At 44.5% G+C, this 24,831-nt stretch overlaps 1 protein-coding gene across 7 annotated transcripts in view; it reads right to left on the reverse strand.

Moving 5' to 3' along the window:
- Window positions 1–20,005, reverse strand: part of dock10 (dedicator of cytokinesis 10) — a 55,274-nt gene extending 35,269 nt beyond the window's left edge. For 5 of the 7 annotated variants that reach the window (XM_084019175.1, XM_084019180.1, XM_084019178.1 and 2 more), the window contains exon 1: window positions 1,281–1,478. In XM_084019175.1, coding sequence (XP_083875301.1) covers window positions 1,281–1,439 — 159 coding nt within the window. In that variant the 5' untranslated portion in view covers window positions 1,440–1,478. Of the gene's footprint in view, window positions 1–1,280; window positions 1,479–19,709 lie in introns of those variants that run through there. The other 2 variants (XM_084019176.1, XM_084019181.1) reach the window with 2 other exon arrangements.
- Between the last annotated feature and the right edge of the window lie 4,826 nt (window positions 20,006–24,831).

Consider the following 24,831-nt stretch of genomic DNA (forward strand, 5'->3'; position numbering starts at 1 on the left):
CCTCTTCCCCCAAGTTTCCCCTCAACACGTGTCTTTCACTCTCATTGGCTAAAGCTCCCCAACATGTCAGATACTCAGCTTGCTAGGTGGTGATTTCTGAGCCAATTGTGTTCTCTGGCTCACAGACACACACACACACACACACATACACGCACACACACACATACACACACACACACACACACACACACATTGATTGATTGCCTGCAACTACCAATGTCTGCTAATTCTGGAGACAAATGTTAAAATGTAAGATCAGTCATCATGAAGGGTGGGACAATATAGGATTTTATCGCGCATCGAGATATAAACACTCACAATAATCGGTCGTGGGGTCATAAATATTGTCGTGAGTGACTTGAAAAAGATGTTGAGCTCACTATTATGGTAGAGAAGTGAAAATAGCCTGAAATCAGCCTTATAAAAACACAGGATGCTGTATTCTGTTCTAGATCTGCACACGCTCTTATACAGTACAAGAATCAGCAGGCAAACATGACTTTGCAGTGTAAGCCATTACGGGTCTTTGCCACAGAGACCAGAAAAACAGCCATCAGAAGGTTTATGGAAGGAACGAAAGAAAGGGGAAACAGAAGAGGCGAGTATAAAGATCCTACTCTGCCAAAACTATAACATTTTTTCCACTGGGGTTACAGAAACCAGGGTCTTCCTGGGAATAAAACAATGTGGCCAAGACTTGTGGATACAGACACCAAACAGATGTACTGACTGTACTGAAAAGAAAAGTCTGTGAGGAGACACAAACTTTTAAGTGAGCCAATCATCGATTGCTTCATCCGGTCAATCATTCGCTCAAATAACTCTCATCCAGCGTTTAATTCATGGTTCTGTTTGAATAGCTATTTTTATCATCTTCTCTGTTGACCATATGCAGAGCAAGCAGATTTTTCCCACAGAAACTAGATTCCTCATGTCTGACCCCACCATCCCCCTTCTATTCTCCTCCCTCCGTTTCCGTCTTTCTGCCTCTCAGCTGTGAAGGAAAACAACCAGGCCTCAATCACGGATCAACCTCAGCAGCAGCTGACAAGGAATGGCAGCGATGTAAAGAAAAAAAGATTGCACATGGTAAAAAAAAAGCTTTTGGACATCCATCCATCCATCATTGAAATTCAAATCCCAAAAATATACACTCATGCACATCCAGATATGATGCCACCCTGCACCCCCGCATGCTGTAGCCCCCTCTACCTGTCCACACATGCATTAGTAGAAAGGCAGAGCTAATGGGGAGCTGCAGGTGCAGCGTTGCTGGTTACCATGACAATGATGGTCAGAGGTGAGGTGGTAGTGGTGTAACCCTCTAGGGTGGGAGTGGCGGCGTCCAGGGACATCTGGTTCCGTCGTGCACACATGTGTCCGCAGTCGGCCCCGCCCACCGAGCGTAGCAGCAGGACCACGCTGGCCGAACAACCCATAATCCTCTGCTGTTGACAGCCAGGTCCCGTCCAGCAGCGGAGGCTTCACCTGAACCTGAGGTGCCCTCGTTTATCCCTGAACCTCGAGTGTCTGCCCTGATGACAGTCCAGGTCAGTCCGGTCAGCCTCTGGTCCAGCCAGTGGTGGCGTGTTCTGTTCAAGGGCAGTAGGATGAGTGAAACTCCATCCTCTACCCTCCTCGGTCTTGATTTACATCAACCAGTACTGCTTTGCAAGCGTTCTGTTCCTTTCCTGCAGTGCTCCACTCCAGTCTCCAGCTCCTAATGTTGCTGAGCTTACACACTGGCAGCCTTACATGGCTCTCTCTCTTCCCCTCTCTCTCTTCCTCTAACACACACACACACACACACACACACCCAGCAGCTGTGCACGGTTCAGCCCAGCCCAGCTCACACAACAAATCACAGTCCGCAATAGCTGTCAGCTGACCAGAACCAGCTGCCACACACACACACACACACACACACACACACACACACACAAATCTACATCATTTTTCTGCTTTTCTTCTGCAGCACTCTCCTTCAGCATTTTTCCTCCCAGTCACACCAGTCCTTTCAAGTCACAGTTCTGCTGGCTGCGTTTGGCGATGTGCGGTTTGTGCATTGAAGACATGAAGCTGGAGACGCAGTCCCACGGTCTGATTCATTCAAATAAACTGTTGCTTTAAAAGTATAAAATGTGTTTGCATATTCATGTGTTTGCTACATTAAATCCAGCTTAATGTTCCAGAGTGGAGGTTGGTGTGTGTGTGTGTGTGTGTGTGTGTGTGTGTGTGTGTGTGTGTGTGTGTGTGTGTGTGTGTGTGTGTGTGTGTGTGTGTGTGTGTGTGTGTGTGCAGCTCCAGGGAGAGTCGAGGGCGTGGTGAGAGAGGCTATTGAAGGGAAAGTGGGGAGTGGGCGGCATTTCAGATGAAGCGTGGATGTGGAGTTTTAGGACTGTAGAGCGAACATGTGAAATTCCCGTCAGCACAGACGAGCAAACTGACACCGACTGGGCTTTTGGTTTCATCTTTAACACAAAACAAAAAATAGAAAATTCCATTACATCAGTTCTGATGTCCCCGAGTCCCCGCGACAATAACTTTAACCGCTCCAGTTGTTCTCATGTGGTCTCGCTTCATTCTTCATGTTCTCGTTTCATTGTGTGTGGATCAATGGAGATAAATAAATTAATCTGCACTGTGAGAACAAAACGTTTTTTTGCAGCAATTTGAAATTCTTCTCATTATAAAATATATATATATAAATATATAAAATCCCCCTTTTTTATTTCTTGCCAGTTATACTTGAAGTTATGGATGTAGCACCGGTTTTGTCATCCAGAAGTTTCCTAAGGGACCCTTTGAAGTCTGGATTTTGGTTAACTCTGCTCTGCCATCTTTGTCATGCACTGGAATTTAATTTGGTTAATAGGGAGGAAGCGGCCCGAGGCAGGGCCAACCAGCACGACAAACCCAACGTGACGGGCCGAGACAACTGTCAATCAATCAAGCACCGCTCAGAGCATCCTCCTCTTATAAGCCGTACTGTTTCCTCAACGGCACAATGGTTGTCAAAATCACCACCAAGGCACACAATAGAGGAAGTGAATAGAACTAAAATAAATGATCCAATAATGAATTGACTGTATTCAAAGAAGAAGGAGAAGTTGGAAGATTTTTCCATTGACCTCAACACGGAGTTTTAAATGGAACTAGAAACGGCACCTCAATGCAGACAGACAGACAGACAGACAGACAGACAGACAGACAGATAGATAGATAGATAGATAGATAGATAGATAGATAGATAGATAGATAGATAGATAGATAGATAGATAGATAGATAGATAGATAGATAGATAGATAGATAGATAGATCAAAATAAATACCAAAGATAAATATAAAATGTAAAGAATATATAATTAATATAATTAATTGGTGCAGAGACGACATAATCTCTTATGTTCTGGGTTAGAACATTTTGCAATTTAAAAACCCTTTGGATTGGCTGAAAAATGCAGTGCCACAATGATGAAAACATAACTGATAAGCTGCATGGTTCACTTGGCAACGACAGGCCTGTGTGAAAGCTGATGAGGGGACACTTAAACAATGACAGGAGTAGACATTAACAATGCTGCAGAACCTCCGAAGCGTGACTGAAATAGAAACCCTCACCTTGGGTCATTTGAGGGCAGGTCTTACATGTTCTCCTTAATAATACAGATTAGAATTTAGCTCGACTGCATGCATTGTTTTCAGCTGATCTATAACCACGTGACACATAATGTATAGGCAATGACATTTGCACACTCTCAGCTCCCTGCAGAGTAGGAGGTAGCCATGGTGATGTTGTTAGGTCGTGATTAAGGTCATTAGTGTCGACGTCAATGTGGCAGCAAACCCCACCCACCACCCTCCTGAATGCTCATTATTATAATGCTTCAGCTAAATATAAACATGCACACATACAGAATTGCTCGCACACAGTGTACAGCTGTTAACTCAGTAGGAGATGACGGTGCATGTGTCCAGTGAACTGATCAAAGGGGAGAAACCTTAACCACGCCCACCGCCATCACCCCTCCACTCTGCACGCCTCCGAAAACCACGGCTTCTCACCAAAGGCTCCTCAGTGCAACATGCCTGCTAGCGGCAGCTAAAACACACAGAAGACACAGAGACGGGCTTTGTTCCTATGCCAGGCCTCCACAATGGTCCTGTCATGCAAATAAGCCCACGCAGACATGCCCTGTAGTCGCCAGCGAAAGTGTCCGCGTTAAACGGCCCGCGTGGTGTTCAGCTCCCATTCAGTCCGCCTGCCGAGTTCAAACGCGGATTCTATCACCACGCTGGCTGCTGCGAGCACGTTTCCACCAACGCTTCAACCAGTCGTCGAGCCTTTCCATTATCTGGCGGCATGCAAACGTTTACAAGAGCGGGATGAAGACATGGGATCATTTTGAAGAGCATCTCAGACGTGGCATTTGTGTTACTTGCTTTAAATGGATCTCTCTGAGCCTAGTCCTTTAAATTCCTTCCAATATATTGGGGTGGGCTCTCTGGTATGTAACAGTGGGTGGCGGTAATATTCTGAAGCTGTGTCTACACTGCCATAAATAAATTAAGAAGAAGAGAATGCAGTCCTGCTCGTGTATATTCAAGAAGTATGTTTTAGCTTTAGCTTTACCAGACTTAGTTGTTTTTCTTCACATTATGTTTATGCACAAATGGAAAATAAATGTGCATTTAAGAGTGATGGAAAGGAGAGATGCAGTCTGTTTGTTTAACTGTATTATGTCACTTTCACCATTAATGTGTGTATGAAATGCAGTCTTGAAGCAGAGCCGGTGCAGGTGGCCAATGGAGGGAAGCCACAATGTTTACAAATGTCTCCACATTTTTGAAATTGTTGCACTTTCATCTGTTTTATAAAATAGAAAGGAGAATTTAAAGCTAAACGCCCGAGGCGACTTTCAGCGAACGAGGTGGTGAGTGTTGAATAAGTGATGAGGACCTTGCACTTCCACGGAAGGGGATGAGGAAACTGACACATGGAAATAGAAGGGAGCGAAGCAGTTGGGCTCCCAGGACACCTGTCTGTTACTTGGCGTCGATTGGGAGAGTAAATAAATCACACAATGATATAACATAACGCAAACTCTACAAGGAGAGTTTCACGTTTCCCGGACAAAACCACAAACAGCCGCACAACCACAATATGATCGAGATAATCTGCTTTTTAGTTCTTCCTTCTGCCCCCTCGTTTTAGTCCCCTGTCCCTCCCTATGTCTGCTAAAGTCATCATTGGTAACGCAAAGATCCAATTTCTGAACTCCCTTGGGGGGATAATGAATGCCAAAAACAATAACTGTATCTTTGGTAATGCTTTATTTCATGGGTCATTTCATTTCCAAATAATTTCCTTTAAACGTACTGATATATCAGGGTAATTTCTAAGATGAAAAATGTAAATTGATGCTTTTTGAGAAAATTGAGAAAAACTTTGTAAATATCTAGTTCTGACTGTGACTTCAGGAGAAAATCATATTGTAGCTACACAGATTATAAACAAGCACAGTTGAGTTCTTCAGTAGCTGTATTTCCAGAGATATTTCAAATAATTTTTAAATAATATGAATTTAATAGGCTGCGAATTAATGAATTTTATAATTATATTATTGTCCATATTTTTAAATTGTATGCTTGCCTTTTTTTGCAATAAAAACTATTCAAATGTTTGACTTAATTTCTGCATAAGTTACATGTTATCAAAATACTCCATTTCAAGTTTACTTGACTTAAAGGAGTTGTTATTCATACTACGAGGCACGTTTTATTTGTTATTTCTAGTCATTACTTTTGTAGGTTAAAGGTTAAGTGCAAAGCATAAAGAGTGGCTTTATGATGTTGCATGTTCTGCTGACCTGATGAACACCAAATAAAACGGGCTGATAAATGTGCCACGCTGATGTATGACTTTCTTACAAGCTCGTAGCAGTTATTTACCAATCGTAGCTGCTAAATATGTTTTTGATTTTCCAAAATGTTATAATAGGAAATCTCACAGAAAAAAACTGTTGCATATCAGGTAATTAGTACACTTATCAAGAATCGTGTGAACCAGTACAATAAACCATTACATTCCATGTGTGTCCTACAGCAGCCTATGTGTCCTCCCTGTGCTTGGAGTCGCTTCCTTGAGTGACCCGGGTGAAGCTGGCAGTCTGAACCTCCGTCAGCGATGACATCATCGGGGTGTATATGGCAAGTGTTCTGCAATCATTTGTGGGGTTAATGTTTTCCAGCTGTGCAGCCTCAGCCTCTACAATCCTTCTGTTACTCGCTGAGCAACGCTGACGGTGACAAAGTGGCAGTTCTGTTCTCCAGACGGGTTTGATGTGTGTGTGTGTGTGTGCTGCATACACGTGTAGGTTAACTACTGAGACAAAAGAACAAAACAAAAGTCGAAATACCTCAGCCAACTAGGCCAAGTAGGAAACCACAGTCCATTAAAAGTCCTGCCTTGTAAGCAGTTCGCTCTGCTATAGTTAGGTTCCCTGTCGCGCTGGAGGCTGACTCATGGCAGCCGTGTTTGATGTGGTGCAGAGCTTCACTGGGTTTACTTGGGAAAACACTCTCCTGTTCCCATGGCGACCACAACAGGAAGGATGCTGTCACTCAAGGAGTGCAGGGTTCTCAGCGAACGATACGGGTTGGCCCTCTGGCACTCACAGAGCAACGAGAGGGACCCAGGGGTCAAACCTTTTCTGGCTGCCATCCTCCCTATTCTCACGCAGCACGCACACATGGCGTTTCCCTACGAGGCTGCAGAGACGGAGTGAGTTCACTGCCTGGACTCCAAAAAAAACAACAACTGGGAAGAAGTAGAAAAACACAGTCAGGAGGAGAAATCTGGAAACTGCAAACTTCCAGATGAAGTTAATCCTGTCTCATTTTCTTTGGAACTCGACTGCAGAGAATGCACGTAATCATTTGATGCGATTTGTTGGGTTAATCTTCATCAAAAGATCTGTATGTCTCCTGAATTCTACCTCTCTGGTGTTGCTATGGGTGTGAATATTGGCTGAAACGCCGGTGAGCTGTTCTCAGTAAAACCTCAGCCTGCAAATGCAACACAACAGCCACCACCTCTTGCACAAACAGGAAGACAGTCTACCGAGTATCAGGTACCCCACGCATCGATTTCTGGATAAGTCAACATACAGTGACAACCGAAACAGTCTTGCTAGGAATATACAGTATAAGGGGCACATTTCATTTAAAATCCCTGCATGCACCTGGATTTGAGCAGGTTTCCTGCTCAGATGGCAGATATTTGAGGCATTTTCATGGCCTTGAGCGCTCCAACACATTGTATTGTGATGTTGTATCAGGTGGTTGTATACATTTAAGGTGTTGGCCTGCTGTGCTGCAGCTGTGGCAAAATAGTGCTTGAAAAACAAATGTGGTTTTTGTGTCTGAAAAAGTTCCAGAGAGCAGATGTAAAACCTTTTCCTTTCAGCGCTTTGTTTGACCTGGAGGAGTTTTCTTGATTCTGACTCATTTTCGCTCTTGATGTCGTTGCTCCTCCAGAGATTTTCCTTTCACTGCATTACTCCTCAGTCATTCTCTTTAACGCACAATTTGTCTCTGCCCACACTGACGGCGCCCGCCTTCCACATGATGCACCGTTGTCTTGTTATTTTTTGAAGCAATTTCTTTGATGCAACCACTAACACTGCATGTACATTTTCATGTGAGAATGCAGTTGCAAATATGAATCTCCTGATTTATTTGTACAACCTTACTGTAAGTAACAACAACATCATGCTGTAATGTCTGACTATAGGAACAGAGCTCCTTCCCTGGATGGGTTACCAGAGACAGCACACTGCCAATGCCATCTAGTGCTGAGAGGCGCACACAGCAGGCTGCATGGAGGACGGGAGGGGTGCCAGTCTCCACACCTCAGCGTCGCAGTTGCCCTTGTTGCCACGTGTTTAATGAATGACCTCCAGGAGGCGCTCTGTGCCAGAGATACTATCGGGTCTTCTGGCAGCTGGTTTGTTTGGAAAAGGAAGCTATTAAAATGTCTTTAACGGAGCACTGGAGTCCCGAGGCACGAGGGATGTTGGGGGAGGGAACAAGAGAGGGGGAGACGGGGTGGAGAATATGGGAGAGGGGAAGTTGGAGAGAAGAAACTGCTGGGAAGGGGGAGGCATTGTTCAAAATTTCCATTCAATCTCCTTAGATTCACCTCCCTCTTTAAATTCACCCACCCCCAACGACCATCCACCTCACCTTCTGTCCTGCACATCCGTCTTACTATACTCTCCAAAGAACTCTTTTATTTACAGCATTTCTGTTTTTTCCATCAACAATTCAGCAGAGATAAACACAAACTGCTGATGATGTGCATATCTTTATTATAACAGACAACCAGGCAGCATATTGGGTCAAATAGAGGAGACAGAGGAGCAGCTTTAAATGGTAAGCAAACAAGGGGAGACTACTTAAGCATTTATATTTAGTCATCATTCAAATGAAATATAAGTGGGATATTGCACAGAGATGGGCTTCCATTCAATGCCAGATCGGTTTCAGTAACCGTTTTGCCGAGGTGGGGAGCCCCCCAGATGTTGATGTCCCTCGTCTCGCGGTTAGTCGTCACGCTCATTGAAGGCATGCCATTTGCTCCTTTTCACCTAAAATGTTACATTTTATTTCATAAAAGCAGATTCGTTTTTACAGTTTTGCTGGAGGTGGTCCTTGTTTCAGGTGAGGTGACCCACATCGAGTATAAAACACTAGCTAGACTACTGCAAGTATGTTTTTGTTCTTTTATACTCTGTACAACACTTCTAGCTTGGAATAAAAGGCGGTAACAACAATAAAAGCTCGTACCTACCTACCTACCTGCTTCCTCTTAACGTTCACTCACACACTAATAAAGAATCTGGCCTGTGAGATGTGAAAAGCAGATGACTGGTATTATATAGCAGCAAAAGCAGCAGAAACACACAGTTACTGTACTGTCAGCTGGTGCCTCATTAATTCACTCCCCCACGTGGCATCTCTCCATATCTCCCTGCTGTTCCCCCCCCCTACCCCCGTCCTGTCCCGACTCGGGCCTCAGCAGTCAAGCATAGACGACTTCTATAAGTATTGTCTATAATACCCATCCTGTCTAAGGAAGTAACACTTTTTTGGGGGGGTTGCTTTGAAACAGGCGTATACTTTTAAATTGGATTCAGGAGAGCATTAAGGTAATAGCAGCAAGCTGAGCTTTTCCTTAAATCACGATTTCCTGCCCAAGAGGGAGAACATTCATTAGAAACAGAAACAGTGCCTTATGCCAGCATTAATGTGTTTGTCATAACCTGATATTTACTGGAAAGAGTAGTGCAGCAGCATAATAAACACCAGTCCAGTACGGTAGTCGGGACTTCTCTCTCGGCCTCGTTTCTCTCCGATCTTATCTGGGCCATTTACACAGCTGTGAGACCTCTCCTGTTTCCTGTCCAGGTAAGACAGTTCACGTATTGCATCTGGCCAAGTCAAACTCCCAAATACTCCAAACCTCTGCTTCCACTGCATGTCCGAGCCTCTGACACTCGGAAACCGTAACTGTTCCTCGGGCAATTATCCCTAATGATTTCTGTTTCCTGTAACTCTGTTAGCTTGCAAAATGTGTCCTCACTCTGAACCTGCCATATTAATCCCAAAATCAGGCCCAAGGCAATATTTACTTTCATGCAGACATGCCAGAAACACATACCAGCACAATGGACGCTGTGGTTATAAGCTACTATGGTTAGGATCGGTCACATCATTCCTGTCTGAGTGACAGAATAAATCATAAGACTTTATGCCAACCCCCGGCCTACACCCTCACACAGAAGAAAAAGCCCACTCGAATGCCTGGTTTGCAATAAATCATTCAGTCAGGACGCCTACATGACACCTCCACAAAGCCTACATGTAACCTCTGTGTAACCTCCATACCAGTGCTAACTATCTACCAGACGCCCACTCAGCAGAGCTCCTTCTCCCTACGGTCCCTGTTTAGGCCGAGGACGCAGCTGTTCTGGAGACTTTTTTTCATATTCATCATCATGCCTTACCTTTCCCCCTCCCCCCAACATTCTCAACCCCTTCTTACACGTCGTCTCCTCCAATGCCCGGTGCTTTTTTTCCTTATTTCTTTTGCAGATCCCCTTTCAGCTCTTTGGCTGACATTTAAGGCACACAGAATCGATGTACTCACAGATACAGTCAGACATACGCACAGGAAGGCTGTAAATCCAGCACCGCGACAGACAATCGCTTCTTCGCCTTAACTCCGTTCTGAGCGTTTTTTGGCCTCGCGGCTGTGTTTCCGTTGGGACAGAGCGAGTCTCTGTGACAGTCAGGGAGGATAGCAATGAGTGGAACGGGCATATTTCAGTCAAATCCATCTCCACTCCCGCCACTTGACAGAAAGAGGCCCAATAACTCAGAGAGAGATCTGCAATAATGCTATAGTATTTGTTTTATAAACATGTATACAATTTAAATATAAATAAAAGTGCATTGATTTCCTTTCTCATTGACTTGTCATTCGTCGCCCCCCTCCAAGATTAATCTTGAATTAGTTGAGCGGGTCTCAACTTACATATATACCTTGGAGTTGAAATTGAGGAGCACTTAAGATCCAGATGTTCTAGAAATCTGTCTTGCAGAGCGCTCTGTATTTTTGGACTGTGCTGCACCTTGGAAATATGAGTTTTAAAGAGCATGCCAAACTGCAGTGATCAGGATCCAGGTTGACTTAAGGTTTGTACTCTTCTCTTACTTTCCTTCAAAAACAGTTACGGTATTATAGTGTGTGTGTGTGTGTGTGTGTGTGTGTGTGTGTGTGTGTGTGTGTGTGTGTGTGTGTGTGTGACTTTACTGCGACTTGAGTCCAAATGTCTGGTGTCCAACCATCTCTGGTGTGCATACATGTGTGTACTTCTATCTCTGTGCACATGTGTGTACTTCTATCTTTGTGCACATGTGTGTACTTCTATCTTTGTGCACATGTTGGATGTGGGGAAACCTGAGATTGTGCTGGTGGTGAAACAATAATAATGGCAGCTTGATCCCGTCTCTGTCTGCTGTGCTTTCTGACACCGGGGGCCAAGAGGACAGACACGGTCGGACGGGATTATTGGCCGGTCAGCCAGGTTGATCAAAGCCAGCGGGGAACAGTGAGACAGGCAGAGGAGGAAGGGACAAAAGAACAAAACATCTTAAGAGGATTCAACCATGTAACAAAAACACAGTTCTGTTGTAGGATTTATAGACTTTGAGGATTTTATGGTGGATACGTTTTATTCTCCTTGACTAATTAGATCATGTACCCTCTCTGTCCAGCCAGCGGAGACAGCTAATGAGGGGAAGTCCACATCACATATCACTGCCACAATTATACAGTGTGTGTGTGTGTGTGTGTGTGTGTGTGTGTGTGTGTGTACAGATACGACAGGGCAAGGGCAGCGGGGCATGGGGGTCGGACGGTAATGGCAGTAACATATTCAGGCCTCCTACTCTGGAATGCAGAGTGAGGGAGAGACACAACACTGCAATTCACTCACAGCGAGTCACTGAACTATTCTTGGTCCAGTATGTGAAGTGGACCCCCCCCTTCCCCCCCTCACCCCCTTTCCCCGGGGGCCGTGAAAAGAGTCTGGACAGCGAGTTGACGTGGTGTCTATTAAAGGTATACGGGGCCAGGACGGTGAAGCTGGAGGGAGAGCTTCACAGAAAGAAGGGAGAGAGGATAAAAGTCAAGCTCCAGTGAGGCAAAGCCTGGTCAGCTAAGTGTGAATGGAGCAGTTCACTGGCTGTGAAGCCTCTCCAAAGAGCCTATTGTGAACGTACACTGGCACAATGCACGGAGCCCCGGGGACCTCTCTCTCTCCCTCTCACTCTCTCACTCTCTCTCCCTCTCACTCTCATGTGACCTCTCACAAACACTGACATAAAAGATGGACACACACTTTCTCTCCAACCAGTTCTCCTCCCTAGACTAAACAGACCGTTTTTCGTCTTCCAATGCAATTCAACAACGGGCAGGTTACAAGGTTACTTGTATTTCAGGGAAACAAAGTGAATTTCCTGAGCTCACACCCATCGCACACACACACACACACACACACACACACACACACACACACACACACACACACACACACACACACACACACACACACACACACGAGTGAGATCAGTGCGCAGCCTCACACAGACTTCAAACAGTGGGGGGATTCAGCCAGAGACTGTCAGAATAGTAAACAGAATTTTCCCCCCTTCTCTCTCTCTCTCTCTCTCTCTCTCTCTCTCTCTCTCTCTCTCTCTCTGCTTTTATTTCTCTGTCCTTTCTGAATGAGTCATTGAGAAGATGGGGACGGACACACACCAAGGCCTGGCGGTACACGGTCCCACTGTTATCGGGCAAACACGGCTGAGTCGTCTGCAGCGCAGTCATAACAAATGTCAAAGAGCTATTCATCTCCCCTAATCCCTTTCTCTATTCTCCTGTCTGCATATACACACACAGACACACACACAGACACACACACAGACACACACACACACACACACACACACACACCCACACACACAGACACACACACACACACACACACACACACACACACACACACACACACACACACACACACACACACACACACACACACACACCGGTGACACTAGAAGCATTCACTTAACATGACAAGGAGTGAAAACCGGAGAGCCAGGCGAATGTAATCCGGTTGATTTTGAGAAAGAATGAGGAAGGAGGTGCAGGCAAACGGGGAATTGGTGTGGAGATGGAAAAGGCAAAGAAGAAGCAGAAGAGAGATATAAGAGGGAGAAAGTGGAGGGAAGAATAGAGGGTGGGGGGGTGATGGGAGGTTTGACAAGAGGAAGAGAATAAGTACGTGCCACCCTGCTGATGAAATCTCTCAAAAAGCGGTACGAACACACGTTTAAGTCGCGGCGCGCGACGACGGCGCCCTGAAGAACTGCACAGCGTGGCGTCTCTGAAAAGCTGCGTGTTGAGTTGTTCAGAGACAAAAATGTACCGTGTGAGAGAGAGAGCGAGAGAGCGAGCATGACATCCTGTCCTACCCAACACGATCACGGTGGCGACACTTCCACGACGCGGTTTGACACATTTGGAGTAGACGTACGACATGAAACCGAGATGGAGGGGGGGGAAACGCAACGTGGGCGTGCGAGTCATCGGCTACAGTAGGTCGCCAAACAGTTGAGTGAAGAGGTGACGTGCAGATTCATGATGAAGAATTTCTGCTGCACGCCACTCCAACAGCTTTGTCATTACGATTTTGCTTTTCATGGCGTGCGTGATGTCATAAAGGGCAATTTACGCCTCTAATGGTCTAAACAGCAACACTCATTCAAAATATGGCATTTGCTGTGTGAAATTGCATTTCTGACTTTTATGTTTTATGATGTTAGAAAACCCTTATAATCATTCGACAAAGTGCTACTTTAATAGTTCCATTATATCGTTAAAGGCCCAAAGCTCCGTTCCTTAATTGTTCTCGGTGGGAGAGTCTCTTTTGTTCTGCCTTATTTAAATGGTTATACAATCAGACTGTGGTATGATTTCCAGAAATGCAACTTATGTAAGAGAATAACTGTATTGGCAGGCAGGGAAATGATGCCTCTGTTGATTTGTGAAGCAGCTTCACATTTAACTCTATGGAAACAAAGACGGCACAGTTTGTGTTTTCTATCCTGGAGTGCTGACAAACCAACTTTCTTCAACTGGAACACGTACATGAATACCCGCGGTGACCTGAAACGTTGTTTGCATGCAAACTTATCAACGTAGCGCAGAGATACTCACAACGGCATGCTAAACATGTGACCAGACACACAGACTCGTGTTTAGAAGAGGACTAATGATCTGCAGTAGAGCTCCTCTGAACTCAAACTCCTCTGAGAGATGAGTCAGATCTGCTGAATCTTATCCTCTTCTCACCCTTCCTCGCTCATTTTCTACTCGGTTTTTCCCTCTTTATGATCCAGCTCTCTAAAATGATAAGACTGGTAACGTCTGACCCAATTAGGAGCTTCCTGTCCTACCTCGTCCTGTCCAGATGTAATAAGAGGCATGAGACAGAATGTCAAGATCGTTGCAGATCTCCTGTTCAGACTCATCGTTGTGCAAGCATAAGATACATTTAAAACTAATTTTAAAAAAATATGACAAAAGATGGGAGTGGGTGTTCAGAAAGCAGTTGAAGGAGGTGGGCTACAGGAACAATTAAAACAATAAGTGTAATATAAGCAGCAACACGAACACAGCTAAACTCATTTATCAAAATACTTTGGGAGCGTGGGAACACAAGATGAAATAAGATATACGACGAGGGGAAGAGTAGAGATACGCGAGGAGTGCTTCCTGTTAGAATTCCATCCTAATTGACCTTTCTGCGTCGCCATGGTAACAGAGGCACGGCTGATTGCTGGCAACCCAACTGGTTTCTCTCCATTCATTTTTCACTTTGACCAACTTGCATGAGACGGAGATATTAGTAGACGTGAGGATTAACGTGACGCTGGCGACTGTTTTCTTGATACAGAGCAGCAGCACACTGTGGTCGAATAAACCTAGACACAAAAGAAAAAAACAAGCATGCTACAGGATTTATATATATGTAGGCAGGTCAGCAGTCATGCACGGTGCATCACAGGCAGTCGACATGACGTGTCAGGAGGAGAGAGCAGAGTCAGACTGACAGCATGTCCCGCACCCAAAAGCAACCACACACTGGCAACACAACCCCCCTCCAACGCATGACGGCTCCACGCACTCTGGCACACATTTTGGCTCCAGACACGCAGACATGCCCGGTGGTGGTATTTTACTTGAAAAGAAACACACAACAGCAGAACATGACTGGTACAAGCCCAGAAGGCGGAGGCAAATGAAGGCTGGTGTACATACAGATTACCAGAAAGCAGAGGAAATTGAACTAATTTAACGAGACAAGCCAAAAAAACAATCCCATTCCCAGAAAGAGGAGCAGAAAGGAAAAGGAGATCCTGAACAAATCTGCTGAAATATGCATCGTCCTTCCTTTCTTGTGTTAACTGAGTTGAGTTATATAACAAAAAGGATAACACTTTTTTTTTTAAAGATGAGCTTGAGGGACACCATTTAAAAAATATTCATAAATATGTTATATTTTTGGGTCATGTATAAAATGTGGAGAAACAGGAAGGAAAAGCATCTGTATGCCAAAGTCCTTTCTATATGTTGCGGTGTGAGTGTGTGCTCACATTATGGCGTTAAGGCCAAAGAACACAGAGGAGAGCAAGCACACGAGCGTGGAGGTGAACCGCATTGGTAAAGGACCGCCACAGCAAAGGATTCTGCATGTTTAAGCCCATTAACTATAAGTCACATGTATTTCACATCACTGTCAGACACTTTCCAAAGCACTGCATGCATTCACGGAGCGATTTCATACTTTACAGGTGGTTCGAAAAGCAGAACACTGACTGAATAACTAGAATAATCTGACTATCTAGCTAACAGAATTAACGTAAGTCTATTTATTTTTTCTTGTTTTTGAACCTTCACAATCTCAGTGAATGTTTCTTGGGGCCTTGATGGCAGCCACTGGTGCCTGTATAGTGCTGAAATAATGATTTGAGTCACCATTTAATTGATCAACACATGATTAGTAATTTCTCAAGCAAAAGATTTGCACTGTGACACTGATGGGGATTTTCACTATTGTCTGACATACTGCATGTGACTTGACAGAAATCAATGTGCATAGAGTACATTAATCAATTCATTGACAAAAATAATGGACCGATGATGAATAAAGTGTCAGAGTCCTCACTGAGTGGGGGAAAAAGCCTTCTCCTACTTTGCCCCCTGGTCTTGGAATAATGTGCAATTGGTGTTACATATTAAAAAGCTAGTATCCCTGGAACAATTTAAAACAATTCAGATGGCCCATGTAACTGAACATTGCACTTGTTTTACCTGAGTTGGATTCAGTATCTTCTTGTATGTATGATGTATGTATTCCCTGTTTTTCTTTATCTTCTGTCTTTTAATCTGTAACTGGCACCCGTTCTTGGCCAGGTCTCCCCCGAAAAAGAGATTTCAATCTCAAGGGACTTCCTGGTTAATTAAAGGTTAAATAAAAAATAATAATAATAAATAACGGAGATAATTGTTGGTTGCAGCCATAGTCAATATGATATGAAAAAAAACCTGCAGCGATTTGGAACGTGCATGAAACAGCTAATGAACAGTGATTTGTAGCTTAATCAGGAGAAACCCTGGTATAATGATTACACACTAAATACCTTCACATTATTGGATAACTGGTCCATCTCCGTGACTGCATGGTAGGTGACTGGAGCCTGGGTTTGGGTCAAAACGCGATCGGGCGTAAAGCGAGTACCATAAGGGCACCGGGAACGCCAAGAGCAAGATGTGGCATGATCTGATGCCAGGGACAAGACAGGACAACGATGATAAAACCCCAAACATTATGATATCGTGTGGAAAAATGCATGAGCACACAGGCAACCCCGTGTTACAGGGGAAATATACTGCGAGCTCCAGTGGGACGCCACATGCCAGGGTGGGTGCATTGGCCCAGATCTCTGGCTGTGTGGTTAGTGTGGCTGGCATCCTCCGGGCATGGTATGACATGTGGTTCATCCCAGCAGGCAGCCAGAGTCACAACAAGAACGCCACTTGTGTCTAACGCTGCGATGCTGCTCACTTTTGCGAGAGAGTCATAATAAACACTCTGTGGTGCCAATAATCAGGACAGCAGTAGCCTGAAACACAGTGTTAAATTCACTGGTGACGTGATTTAAAGCACTTCGGGCGTGTTTGACACAAATCCTGCTTCATTATTTTAAATATTTAACACATGTTGGATATGTCTAGCTATTTATATTTGTAGTCCGGCAGCTCAGAGCCAGACAGAGGCCAGCAAAAAATGTAATGGAAAACATCTCATGGTCACTGAAGCAACAAACTGCAGCTTGTTTTATAAAAACCCAAACTCAACCACTGTTACTTCCTTCGTTCTGGTATCTATCTCCCCTTCCACGCTCCCTGCATATTTAGAGATGGGTGGGCTGACCACTATGAGAAACAGTGAAGTAGTCAGAAACACAGTGATTGCTTTCGCAGAGCACTTCATTGGGAAATGCGGCGTGCACCAGGGGACTAACCAGGTATCACATATGCTATATACTCAGGAAGACACACACACACGCTTCAGAAACCGATCTAGCCTGACTGAGGACCCACGCAGAGCAGGGGACGCTGAGAAACACAAAGGGAAACTGTGTCAACTCAAATATGGAAGATTCTGAAACAGCGAAGGCCTGGAGTGATGGGGAGTAAAGTCAGTTACGTGAATATGGATAAAAAGAAACTGACTACTATAAAGAGAGAGAGAGAGGGGGGTTAGTGGGAGAGAGAAAAGGGCTCACGCTCCATTGGATTTCTCGCCATAGGGCCCGATTCTGCTGACCTGCTTTCTTTCACCAACAAAGCGCATGCATTAACAACAACAAACGTCATACACACACACACACACACACACACACACACAAACACACACAACGCCGGTGGACATTCAAACACCCACTTAACCTGAACCCATCCACACAGGTGTTGCAGCCTCACACATGCTTTCTGTTCAAGCCAGTTATCCAGCATCTGTACATGATTTTGAGTAATTATTTATTTTTTTCAAGTGATTATCAAGAAGATGTATCGCATCCCAACATACATATTTATATTGTGATATAGTTACATTTACTGGGGTAAAAGGTTTTATCTATATTGTCCGCCCCTGACTCGACATGGATTTAATCGGCCTAACATTTTATATTCTTGAAAAAACTCTAAACATACTGAGCCAAAAGTTATTCAGGCACTTTTTTGGAAGCAAAAACCCTTGAGCGCTTGTGCAATGGAAGCGGTATCTATAGCAACACATCTGGAACATCAGACTTTGTGCACATTAAATACTAAATACACACTAAATAAGTGTAACTAATAAGAAGCACAACAGGACTCTGGAGCAGAAGCGGACAAATGAATCTAAGCCATCAACATGTCAGAATGGTATCCGCGAGCCTCTACGGCTCAAGTACATGTGGACTGTTACACCAGGATCAAAGGTGGCTTTAATGAAGAAAACAAACACGTTGATTTTTACTAGTGAATGTCTTGATCAGCATCACTGCTTATGGTTATAAACGTGGTGATAGTGGAGGGACATGTGACAACACTGAGAACCAGTTCTCTCTCCACATATCTCACTTCCTTTCTTTAAACTTGTCACTTTTTTTCAGAGTCTCTACTTGGAAACCACATGCTCCGACTCTGAGGCGAAGCTCGGCGTGTTACTTCTGCAGTGCAACACATGAAACGGTGTCCTCAATGACACCAGCACAAGGTGACTCACCACTCAATTTCTACATCCAATAAAGGAATCAATAAACTGGTTGGCTGATGGATGTCAGTGAAGCTCAACTCTTAAGGTCCATGCTATATCTGTTGCATTCTGTTCCATTAAGATGACCCGGTGCCTGTGGTGGTTCAAGGGGAACTCCAATTTATGAGTGAAAAAAGCTATTATTTTCCATTGTAATCACACATTCTGCCACGCAAACCAGTAATGTTACATGTCCTGTCATTATTTCCAATCAATTCTCACTACGCCGGTGTCCCACTGACACACTAACACCAGTGAAGAGGATGGAGAGGAGCAGCAAAAGCGACTGGAGTGGAGTGACCTTTCTCTATGCTAATCTCTACAGCGTGGCCACGCACGCACGCACGCACGCGCACACATACAAAACGTAAGGCAGAGGATTTGTCCTCTGAATAAAAAAGGACATCATCAAAACACCAATCCTCCTCCTTATATGTGTGCGCGTGCGCGTGCGTGGATGTTTTTTTCCTGGACTACCCCTCCTCCCACCGTCGTATGTGTCAATCACAGGCTCTCATTATGAGGCGTGACACACCCACTGGAGAATACGTTTCACAACTGACGACATTGAAATAGCCTGATAGAATAATTAGTCGTAAATCGCGGCCGGTGGTTGAATTCACCTCCCTCTCTCCGCTCCTCCCTCCCTCCCTCCGTGTTTCTGCGCACCGCTGGCCAGATGCAAACGGCTGCCCGTGTCATGCCGCATCCCACTATCCTACTACCGAGCCACTATTTACTGCGTTTCATTCACTCCAGCCAGACACGCCGAAATAAACTCCACAACCCACGAGGGAGACGTGATAGGCTCTACTTTATAGCCACATTAACAGCCAATAAGCGGGCTCAGTTCAACGGTGGAACGAAATGTGGCGATCCCTGCACTTACTGAGCATTATCCATTCAAACCTATTGAATCCCCCCCCCCCCCCACACACACACACACCCATCTCTCTCCCTGCAGGATCGATAGACAGAGGCTGTGATGCTCCACCGCTGCAATGAAAGGTGCAACACGAATGCCAATGTCAGATGTGCCGGAGAGCCGCGGTGCGTTCACAGACCGATTCTCATTCACCTCCAGATGCAAAGCTTGAGTGGCCGCAGCGTACAGACGCTCAGGAGCCGTAAACGCTTCGGGCCCACAGGTGGTGATGCCCCCCCCCCCCACTACCACCATGTTTTTACAATTACACACGGGTCTCTACTCACAGTCACTGCGGAGTGTCTGACCGCGTTGCACGCCGTCTGCCGTATCTCCGCCGCGGTTCCCGGTTTCAGCAGGTTCTTGGTGAATCTCCGGGTCGATTCGGCTGCCATCTCCTCATCTGAGCGGCCACCGAGCGCGTTTCAGCCTGATGATTTCTGCTGCAGTCAGAGCGACCGAGCCCTCTCTGCCAACATGAGCCGACCGAGCTGTGTTTACACACGCACACGCACGCACACACACACACGTTACACACGCTTCACTCACACACGCACACACACAGCCAGTCCGCACACACGTAGCGCGCGGAGTGCAGAGGAAGGATGCCAGTGCGCAGAGATTGGACTGAATCGGAAAAAACGGTACTTCCGGCATGATTTTCGAAATAAAACAAAACTGGCGACCCCGAGCGAGACGAAAGCTCGAGCGGGATTGGTGCATTTATTTTGAAGACCAAAAGCACCAATTGCACTGTAGTAATTATGTCTCTCATGTGAAAAGAAACATCATTTTTACACAGCTGCAATTTAAGTGTGATTCCCATTAAGCCGAATCAACATATGCATTTGAATAATTTGTTAACATATAATTATACTCATCATTCAGCACAGTCTAAACTGCTAACATTGATGTATACTGTAGGCTACACAAGCATCTCAAGGGAAGCACTGAAATATCAACTACTTATCAGCAGTCCAGTCACGACCCAGGAAGGATGGAGCAGTAGGTTGGAGGCGATAAGAGAGACACGCCGACAGCGACACGTGGCGTTAGGAAGTGGTTAAGACGTATTTGAAACGGAGCCAGCATCCTATCAGTTACTTTAAAAGAGAGGCGGGCTGCGACAACACAGATACGTAGAAGACATTTAGCAGAAACAGTGGAATATAGTTTAACAGGATCCGTTTGCGACTATCATGTGACATGAGTTATTGTCAAGATGATGATCGGTTCGTTCTTTCATTGAGAGCAACTAAAGAGGATTAATGAAATTATCTTTCTAGAAACCCGGTTTAATCCTATCACACACACACACACACACACACACACACACACACACACACACACACACACACACACACACACACACACACACACACACACACACCCCGTTAAAAAAAGGTTTCTGCCTCCCTCTTGTGTACACAATCAGTAGTGCAGTAGTCTATGCGGCGAGATATCTGAGCCGTGTGGTCAAAAACCCACAAAAAACACGTTTTAATGGCCGTAATGCATTTGGTAAGGGTAGTAGTTGTTGTAATTGCTGGTGTTTGGAATATAAAGCGCAATATAATGGAGATAATGGGACTTTCTGCTGCCCAGTGCATTATAATAACATTTAGAAATATCACAAAATGACGGGAAAAAAACCCCAACCTTAACAGCACAATGTCTCTTAAGAAGTCTCCTGGTATTCAAATGTGCCAAAACAATTCATACTAATCATTTAAATGGTCTACTATAATTGTGTTTTCCACATAACATGACACCCGCAAACTCCTCTTCCTCGTTTTCAGTAATCTCGTCTAATGCGTGAAACAGCGCCCCTCTGGGATGTAACGGCTGGCCGTGTGGTCGAAGGTGGTATTGCAGTCGAGACAAGTCTACTGGAAGTCAGGTGAAGTTCATTCGGTTTCGGTCACATCCATGACTTGAAGTAATTATGAATGGACAAAACACTTAAGTGAACTGTGAGGCCAGTCAATCTCCAGTTTCACGAATAAAATAAAGTGAATGCAGACAACGTTGTTTAAGCTATTTGTGGGAACACGACCAGGGGAGATAGCTAGCTAACATTACTTTCCCCAGTGTCGCTAATAATATCAGCTACCGCGGCTTTTGTTAGCTAGCATTTATCAGTTAAGTCAGCTAGCAGTGACTGAAAGAAGAGAAGAGGAGCCGTGAAAGCAACAGGAGCAGTTGGACATAATATGCCATGGATACTAAACCTCGATGTTAGAAAGTAGACTGGACTTCATAAGGTGAGTCAGTTAACCTGTCTGTCTGCTTAGCAGCTAGTCTACCTGTTGACTGTGTGATTTGTGATCTAGTTGCGTGTGACAAGTTTTCAACCTTGTTTCGTCTTTTTGAAATAATGATGAAATACTGGTTGGTTTTTTTTGAATGGCAAGCATTAACCTATATAAGAAAGAGTAAGTCACATGCACAAGGCATACAAGTCATGGCATGTACCCCCCCCAAAAAAGAAGAACAGCTGGCTGCAGTCTGGCCACTGTGGTTTTCAGTATCACCCCTTTGGGCCATTGGGCATGTGCGCCATGACCTACCTACCGATGTAGCTCTCATCCACCCTTGCAAATTATGACAGCATCGTGACAGTGTGCTCCTTTTGCTGTGAAGTCTTCAGAGTGATGTTGTTCATAGAATGAACCCTTACATGAATACATGTAAATAGTGATATCCCTTCACACTGACCCCTGGGGCCACATATTATCTTGTCTACAGAAAGGTACATAATGGTGTTAAGCAGATAATCATGTATTTAAAGGTCAAAATGTGAGGTCAAAGTACTTGGGAAATATACACTTAGTTGCCAGTTTATGAGTACACCAAGCCAAAGCTACTAATTCAACAGTCCTGCAATAAATTCTACCTTCATGAAGGTTATAATGTATGTTTTAATACAGTGTTGATATAACTTAAGGGTTATTTTGAAGGCTGCATTTTGTGGTGCTATTAAATTATGTTGTTTTACAGTGTTTTCAATATTTTGTCCACCTCATCTATATAAAAAGGATAGACAAAATAATAGAAACGCCTCTCAGCATACAGTAACACAATGCAAATCAATGGCACCATGAACTGCAGCCTGCGAAATGTCTATTAAGTCGATCAACAACTCGCTAAAACAGTTTCTACAAAAACGGAACATTTTAACCAGAATGGGTTTAGGGTTTACTGCAAGATTGTTTTAAAGATGGAGTCTACGATTTTTCACTTGAGCCAAACTTTAGCCAATAGTAGCCATCCGGTCCGCATGGCTACTATTGGGGGGGTGGGGGTTGGGATTGTGGCGACCGATCACCGACCAGTTTGGGATCGGGGACGTACTGCAGTCGGGGTGAGAGAGAAATCCGACCGGCACCCGTTGCATTTCCTCGATAATGTTTCATAATTCGTGGCCGTAATAAACACTATTACTGCTTTGTACATGTTGTGGAAGTCCCGGACACACCGGGAAACTAAACGGCGTCCTGCCTGAGTTCATAGCGGAGGGAATGTTCCCATTCATTGTCTATGTAAGAAGCTGTGTAATGCCGGCGTGGAGCGCCGAGTTTCCAGAGACGGCGCCACCCGCAAACTCTCGGAAATCTTTCAAACTGAGCGTTGTCGATCCAAAATAAAGACAGATTGAAGACTGCATAGCTTATTTCTCGCCTAAAATGTTTTCAGAAACACATTTCGCTGAACTATTTTCGTAAAAGGTAGGTGGGAGGCTGCGAGGGGAGAACGATACGAGCTTGGAGGAGCACAGAGGAGAGGGGTGTGTGTGTGTGTGTGGGGGGGGGGGGGGGGGGGGGGGGGGGGGGTTCAAACCTTTCAAATCGTAGAATACAGCTTTAAGGTAGGTGCAACTAATAAAATTGTTATATCCAATTTGACCTCTAGGTGGCAGTAACGCATCAGGCATTGCCTTAGTTGAGCCTGTGGATCTCAGCAGAACAAACTATCATTGAACCTTGTATGATACAATTATACATCACATAGAGTATGGGATATATAACATAAACAGCACATTCATTCTTCCATTGATGGCTCAGTGAAGGCTTCTGCAATATGTTTCTTTTATCATACCAATGAAGCCAGCTGATAAGATGTTCTGGATTCATATGACTGAAATACATGAAAACTCACTCATTGGCCACATTGGTAGACTTTTCCCTTCTGTAATCAAGACTGATCTCATGAAGTAGCGTATGTATGACACGCCAACTCATATGCCATTATGGCGTGTTACACTACGCACAATCGCCTTTTCGCATGTTTATCAACGCCGAACCCTAACCCTAACCCTAAAGGGCGTTTACAAACACGCGGATGTGATGGGTCGTTTCGCTCAGAACGTACACATACACACGGATAGCTCGAATTGCGTACAGATAACAGATATATTTCCGAAAAGTCATGATGCCACGTTGTGTAATCTGAGTTTAGTGGAATTGGACAAAGCAGTGTTGCTTGGTTAATTTAGTATTTAGCTAAAGGTTAAGTGACCTTTAACATGGCCTGATCAACGGTGCTGGACACCCATGCTCCAGGAACTATAAAATCCACCCTTTACACACACAAATACTTTATTACCTTTCTGCTTAACTATGGTTTTCTGGCATATTTTGTGTTCTGTCTTATTTGCCTGTAGCTATTTTTTTTGCTGTTGTGTATTTTGGCTAGGGCAGTTTGAGTTTGCTTCTGCAACTTCAACACAAGCACAGAAGTAAAATAGCCTCACATGACTGGCCAGACCATAAAAGTATTTCCATGTTTCTGGATCTGAAACAAGCTATGCACCAAGCCTCATGTTGTCTAGCAATGTTGTATCATTATAATTTGGTTATGACATACAGACGATTTTAAACACCATGTTTAGCACATAGGCTGCAATTCAATACATTTAAATTAATCCAAATCAGTTGATGCACAGCAGACAGATTAATGAATGTTACTGACAGAAATTGCTGCGGTTGACGTAATTGTAGACCACCCTCACCTTGTAGGCTTCTATGTTCTGTAAGGACCAACACAGTGACCTGTTGCCATGGTGATAACTCATACCCGTAATTACTGTATGCTGTTGTTGTTGTCATGACGAGATAAGACTCCATTCAGGAGGCCAGATGAGTGATATTGATGCATCGAAACATTGAGCCCTTTGATTTTTCCATTACTCTGCTTTGTTGCTCGAGCATTGTCTTGGACCATAATACCGATGTATTCCTCCTCTCTATACTGATCCCATATTTAGTTTACTTCAAGGAAATTAGACTTTATTCCATCCCTGAAAAGCAGAAAGGGACTCAGCATGCTTCTGTAATTAAGATATGCTTTTTGGCCCAACATATATCCTGGATTTGCACAGGTACATGTGCATTTAACTTTTTGTGTACG

Source organism: Eutrigla gurnardus (assembly GCF_963514095.1).
Source record: "Eutrigla gurnardus genome assembly, chromosome: 10".
Taxonomy (NCBI): Eukaryota; Metazoa; Chordata; class Actinopteri; order Perciformes; family Triglidae; genus Eutrigla; species Eutrigla gurnardus.